Raw genomic sequence first — 7,397 nt, forward strand, 5'->3', positions numbered from 1 at the left:
GGGTCAAAATGCCATCCTGTGGTGTACCACGAAATACCCTTTTCCTTATAGTCTCATGGAATGAATTAAGTTTTCATTTTCGGAGGGAAAATCTGTACCATATTATTCTTTATAAAAACGGGGTCTGCCTAATGTTGTATATTCATATCGGTCATTTATTACAAGACTGGCATAATCCAAAAATGTCGTTTCGGAAAAATGGTTTTCAATGTTTCAGAAACCAGGTTCAGAATATGAGTGTTAGTTCAGAAAATAATAAACATATTTGAAACTTGATAAATCTATATGAAAGACTTTAGTATGACGTATGTTTTGAAGGTCACGGTAAAAAATCGAATTTTTGGATTATGCCAGTCTTGTAGTAAATGAGCGATATGTATTTTATATTTATTTCATAAATTATATATGCAAATATTCGTATAAAATAACATTTTATTTAAAATAAACAATACTACCTATTAACACATATTTTTACTATTATTTAGACAATAAATAATTATGAATTCTATATTTATTTTTGAATTGTTTTTTGTGTTTCTAACAAAAAGAGGATTTCATTAGTTATATAAGCGGATGCATTAAAAACATTTTCGGACTTGTGTATGGAAGGAGGTTACTTCATGCATGCATGTGATATCCAATTCACCATTTGGTTTTGCTGTTTACATAAATTTTTCCGCATTATTATTGAATTTATGATGTTTATGAACCTGGCACTACCGCAACACCGTTGTTTCCGCACATGAAGATTGACTCTGTAAATTAAAACGCATGAAAATATTTATGTTTAGAGAATTTAAATAAAAACAAATTTAAATAAAGTTGAAAATTATATAAAATTATTTTATTAGTATAATTTTAGGAGGTTTATTTAAATAACCCAGTAGGAAATTTTGGGAAAAATTTAAACATTTTATAAAATGAGATCTTCTGATACTCACCGCGTGCATAGAATTCGTGCGTATCTTTCGTCTTGTGCTGATGTATGTGGTGCATGTGTTCACACGTTGCAGGTGGAATGCATCGTCCGTTCCTTTTTGTGAATATACATTAAAAGATAAAACAGACAGTTAATATTATTGTTCTAATTTAAGACTTAAGACCTAAACTACACAAACGAGTTTTCAAATTGGCGTATGTTTTTTTTCAATTTAAGCAATAAAAAAATTGGACAAAGACAATCAATAAAAATCCCGATATACTAGAGATATTTGATATTTTAACATTAAATCAAAATGGCCTCCTTTAACTTTAAATGTAATTGAAAGATATAATATATATAAGATTACACTTTTAATATCAATTAACATTAAATATGTTAATATAAACTAGGGTGATCGACTCGATTTTTCAACCGGTTTTAAAACCGGTTTTTTCTGCTTTACCAGTATCGGTTTTTTCTAAATGTTGATTTTTCGAATATCGAATAACCCGTTTTTTTTCACTTTTTAAAAACCGGTTTCGAATACTTTTATTTGCTTTGTATTCAAAGATTATTTAAATGAAATTTTGAAGTAAATAATACAGCCCGTTTAAATTTAAAAATATTCGAGTCCAGGAACTAGGATATATTTTTCTAAAGCACCATTGGTTAAACTTTTTTGATTTTCCTAATTACTTAAAAAATTTTATTTGTAAAATTGATAACTGTTTAATAAAATTTTATTAATCTTAAGATTATATTCCAATTACAATAATTAATTTACCGCTGAAATATTATGGAAGTGTTGGAATGCCTATGAAAATTTCCTAAAAGGGCTTTAGAATAAGCTAGGATTACATAGTACCTTATGTTTAACAGAAGTGTCCACTTTTTTCCTAATTTTTTTTTTATATTAAAGAAATAATGTAAATCAGACGACTAGATCTAAAGTTATAATCTGTTAAACTGTTAAAAATCATTTCGGGCCATGTTTTATTAATCAAATTTAATCATAAACATTAATTTCTTCAAATTAACATATATTTTTTTATTTATTATGAAAAACCGGTTAACCGGTTTTTTCTGAATTTGAAAAATATCAACGGGTTTTTTTGAAATGTCAACTATTCGAACTATTCGAAAACCGGTTTTTGGAAAATGTCGAATAATCGATCACCCTAATATAAACCCAGCAAAAACTTACATTGAAAAGTAAGGGTTTCAAATGCTAAAATTTGCTTACATAATACAATTTCAAGTAATTATTTTAACACGGAAATGTCACTGGAGACAAGCACTTACCACGCTCGCTTACAAATAGGGAGTTAGGTAAGTACATACTACGATCATCTGCAAATAAGTTGTTAAGTGAGTAGTTTTGTTTACTATTCTACTATTAGTTTAAAAAAACTGAATGTTGTAGTCATTAAAAAGTAAGTTACTGAGTAAGTACAAGTCATTACCTAGTTTTTGCTGAGAATATTACAATAAAGTGGTTTTATATAATTCAATTACATTTATAGGTAAGACGTTGCCGACCATATTTGTTAATTTCTTTTATATGTGTTTCATAATTTTTAAATATTTGTGCTTTAAGAAAATAATATAAATGAAATTATCCCACAATTTTAAATAAAAAAACTTAAATTTCACAAAAACCATGATTAACAGTTAACAATTATCATTAGGTATAAGTATTTTCTTTAAATATCTAATATCAATTCAAATTCAACTACATACTAATAAGTGCCATCCAAATTATCCTGGCTGTCTGTAGAATTCAAAATTGTTAGTGTAAAAAAATATAAAAATGGTGGAATTTAGTGAAGGAAATAGTGTTGTTAGCAAATTAGAGTGAGGGAAATTAATAAATTAAATGAAATATTAGATCCTAGATTTGTACGTAGACTAGACTACAGACTAGACTATAGACTAGACTATAGACTAGACTACAGACTAGACTATAGACTAGACTATAGACTAGACTATAGACTAGACTATAGACTAGACTATAGACTAGACTACAGAATAGACTATAGACTAGACTATAGACTAGACTATAGACTAGACTATAGACTAGACTATAGACTAGACTATAGACTAGACTATAGACTAGACTATAGACAATACTATAGACAAGACTATAGACTAGACTATAGACAAGACTATAGACAAGACTATAGACAAGACTATAGACTAGACTATAGACTAGACTAGTCTATAGACTAGACTACTATAGACTAGACTATAGACTAGACTATAGACTAGACTATAGACTAGACTATAGACTAGACTATAGACTAGACTATAGACTAGACTATAGACTAGACTATAGACTAGACTATAGACTAGACTAGAGACTATAGACTTGACTATAGACTAGACTATAGACTAGACTATAGACTAGACGATAGACTAGACTATAGACTAGACTATAGACTAGACTATAGACTAGACTATAGAACTAGACTATAGACTAGACTATAGACTAGACTATAGACTAGACTATAGACTAGACTATAGACTAGACTATAGACTAGACTATAGACTAGACTATAGACTAGACTATAGACTAGACTATAGACTAGACTATAGACTAGACTATAGACTAGACTATAGACTAGACTATAGACTAGACTATAGACTAGACTATAGACTAGACTATAGACTAGACTATAGACTAGACTATAGACTAGACTATAGACTAGACTATAGACTAGACTATAGACTAGACTATAGACTAGACTATAGACTAGACTATAGACTAGACTATAGACTAGACTATAGACTAGACTATAGACTAGACTATAGACTAGACTATAGACTAGACTATAGACTAGACTATAGACTAGACTATAGACTAGACTATAGACTAGACTATAGACTAGACTATAGACTAGACTATAGACTAGACTATAGACTAGACTATAGACTAGACTATAGACTAGACTATAGACTAGACTATAGACTAGACTATAGACTAGACTATAGACTAGACTATAGACTAGACTATAGACTAGACTATAGACTAGACTATAGACTAGACTATAGACTAGACTATAGACTAGACTATAGACTAGACTATAGACTAGACTATAGACTAGACTATAGACTAGACTATAGACTAGACTATAGACTAGACTATAGACTAGACTATAGACTACTATAGACTAGACTATAGACTAGACTATAGACTAGACTATAGACTAGACTATAGACTAACTATAGACTAGACTATAGACTAGACTATAGACTAGACTATAGACTAGACTATAGACTAGACTATAGACTAACTAGAGACTAGACTATAGACTAGACTATAGACTAGACTATAGACTAGACTATAGACTAGACTATAGACTAGACTATAGACTAGACTATAGACTAGACTATAGACTAGACTATAGACTAGACTATAGACTAGACTATAGACTAGACTATAGACTAGACTATAGACTAGACTATAGACTAGACTATAGACTAGACTATAGACTAGACTATAGACTAGACTATAGACTAGACTATAGACTAGACTATAGACTAGACTATAGACTAGACTATAGACTAGACTATAGACTAGACTATAGACTAGACTATAGACTATAGACTATAGACTAGACTATAGACTAGACTATAGACTAGACTATAGACTAGACTATAGACTAGACTATAGACTAGACTATAGACTAGACTATAGACTAGACTATAGACTAGACTATATAGACTAGACTATAGACTAGACTATAGACTAGACTATAGACTAGACTATAGACTAGACTATAGACTAGACTATAGACTAGACTATAGACTAGTCTATAGACTAGACTATAGACTATACTATAGACTAGACTATAGACTAGACTATAGACTAGACTAGACTATAGACTAGACTATAGACTAGTCTATAGACTAGACTAGACTATAGACTAGACTATAGACTAGACTATAGACTAAACTATAGACTAAACTATAGACTAGACTATAGACTAGACTATAGACTAGACTACAGACTAGACTATAGACTAGACTATAGACTAGACTATAGACTAGGCTATAGACTAGACTATAGACTAGACTATAGACTAGACTATAGACTAGGCTATAGACTAGACTATAGACTAGGCTGTAGGCTAGACTATAGACTAGACTATAGACTAGGCTGTAGGCTAGACTATAGACTAGAGTATAGACAAAAATAAGAATAGTAAGTCGTTAGGCAATTTTCTCGAAACAAATTTTTTTTATATGCCAGTCTTGTAGCAAATGAGCGATATGTATCTAAGACACAATTTAAGTAGATCTATTACTTTATTAAAGATTAATGGAGATTTCGATAAAATTAAATTAAGTATTTCTGTCCTAAAATTTGTGCTTCTGTAATGCTGTAGTTTTTGGATTCAATTTCGGATCTTTTACATGCAGTTTTGTTAAGTGTAAAAATAATATCATGTATAAGTGCATAGTTTTGGGCTTTTATGAAAAATACAAATTTTTGTTGGCACAACTAAATACTACTGGGATCATCATGCAAAACACAATAAAACACTAGAAAGATAAAATTTTAAGGAAGACGAAAATACAATTAATTAAATAAATGAATACTTTAAATAAACATAGTTCAGAAGTTAGACAAATGAAAAATATCTAAATAAAACACAAACTTTTTTGTAATATCGAACAAGTAATTAATTCAGTTTAAACAAACAATGCCAAAGAAAACATGGAGGCACCTAATTCGTATTTTAGGTTTCCTTATAAGACCTCCACCATTATGACGATTGAATTTGAAGGTCATCTCACCAGTAGCTTCATAACTACGATCGCCACGTGTGCGCAAATAACGACGCAAACAGCAACAGCGACGTAAGCCTGGTACACGATAAATAATCTGCAGGAAACCACCGCGGAAGCGAGCATTCATATAACAGTAAATGATGGGATTATAACAGCTGTGCGACATGGCCAACCAATGGAATGCAAACCAGAAGTATGGCAATGGTCCCCAGGCCAACAAGACATCATCATTCAGTAACAACTGGACGTTTATAAGAAAATAAATAAAAATACATATGTATGTGTGTAAGTAAGTTCATTTAAATCAAATTTCAATGGAAATTAAATAATCGAAATCAAAAGATATAAAAATGAAAACCGTTATGAAAATAAATGGCAAATTGTAATTAATGAAAATATAATCACATATAACTACTTATGTATGTTTGTGGTTGTGTGTATGTATGATTGTGCAAAGATAATAAACAGAAATGTTTTCACTTAAAACTTACAATCAATATGTTAAAAGGCAGCCAACACATGGTAAAAACAATCACTACTGTCACCATCATTTTAATCATCTGAAATTATATGAAAAACAAAAATTGACTTTTAATTTCATTTTCAAATTACTACCAAGAATAACAATTGTATAATTAATTACTAACAGAGAAAAATAAAAATAATAAATAAATATTATTTATTTATACATGTATAATGAAAGTGACATGTGTCAATAATTTTGTATTTATTTTTGCAAAGCATACATTTTATGATTAACTGTCATTTGTTGATGTCGTCTAAATGGTATTAACGGAAATTAGTGGTAGCAATATTAGCAACATTGTAATGTTTAATAATAACGACAAGTCAATTGTAATAAGAGATTTATGTGCATTAGCATGATTTAGATCCTAGCCCCTAATAGAAGACCTAATTTCACAATTTATATAATCAGTAGTTCGGTCGGGAGGATGTGAAATACGATTATCTTCACCCTCGTTTACAAATAGTACATCCGTGACGAAAGACGAATTAGAGCCAGCCAAGTGGTTAGACGTTAGTGGAAATCACTGTCATTTTCTGATGCATTGACTCTTTGTCGAACTGCTGGGCTATTCCATAAAATATTGTTTGCTTAATTGAATACAAAATTTAATTTTATTTAAAAAAAATTGCAAGCAATTTGCAATTTGCCCATAATTTTTGAAATAAAATAACATATTTTTAAAAATAAAATTTTTGTAAACCATAAATTTTAACAACATTTAACATTTAAAAAAAATATGTACCAAAATGCATGTAGAATATTTTGCGTGATAAGTAACCCAACGATCAAAAATTAAATAGATTAAAAAAATAAAGTATAATGAATGAACAATCAATTGTTGTCCTTTAGGGACAGATAACGATTCTATTTGTAAAATATTTTGTAACCACCATAAAAAATAGTTAGTTAGTTAGTTAGTTAGTTAGTTAGTTAGTTAGTTAGTTAGTTAGTTAGTTAGTTAGTTAGTTAGTTAGTTAGTTAGTAGTTAGTAGTTAGTTAGTTAGTAGTTAGTTAGTTAGTAGTTAGTTAGTTAGTTAGTAGTTAGTTTTAGTTAGTTAGTTAGGTAGTTAGTTAGTTAGTTTAGTTAGTTAGTAGTTAGTAGTTAGTTAGTTAGTAGTTAGTTAGTAGTTAGTTAGTTAGTTAGTTAGTAGT

At 29.4% G+C, this 7,397-nt stretch overlaps 1 protein-coding gene across 2 annotated transcripts; it reads right to left on the reverse strand.

The window, feature by feature from the left end:
• Positions 1-414: 414 nt before the first annotated feature.
• LOC119603747 (RYamide receptor) lies at positions 415-6,276 on the reverse strand. 2 transcript variants are annotated; one of them, XM_037955907.1, is made up of 4 exons: positions 6,208-6,276; positions 5,653-5,957; positions 942-1,033; positions 415-755 (listed from the first exon to the last, which is right to left on the reverse strand). In XM_037955907.1, exons 1-4 carry the CDS (start codon positions 6,274-6,276, stop codon positions 703-705), a joined length of 519 nt encoding a protein of 172 aa, XP_037811835.1. In that variant the 3' UTR covers positions 415-702. The 2 variants fall into 2 exon arrangements, with proteins under 2 accessions (XP_037811835.1, XP_037811836.1); XM_037955908.1 differs by having other exon boundaries at positions 5,723-5,957; positions 6,208-6,272.
• Positions 6,277-7,397: the final 1,121 nt, after the last annotated feature.

This window comes from Lucilia sericata, unplaced genomic scaffold, assembly GCF_015586225.1.
Source record: "Lucilia sericata isolate MDLA Ls3-8-SP2 unplaced genomic scaffold, ASM1558622v1 Contig000333F_arrow, whole genome shotgun sequence".
Lineage (NCBI taxonomy): Eukaryota > Metazoa > Arthropoda > Insecta > Diptera > Calliphoridae > Lucilia > Lucilia sericata.

Bases quoted from the DNA above. Each gene is read 5' to 3' on its own strand.
- LOC119603747 (XM_037955907.1), bottom strand. From the start codon at position 6,276: ATGATTAAAATGATGGTGACAGTAGTGATTGTTTTTACCATGTGTTGG. The intron at 5,958-6,207 runs GTAAGTTTTAAG...ATAAACGTCCAG, and splicing joins TGCCTTTTAACATATTGATT to TTGTTACTGAATGATGATGT. The intron at 756-941 runs GTGAGTATCAGA...TTTAATTTACAG, and splicing joins GCACGAATTCTATGCACGCG to AGTCAATCTTCATGTGCGGA.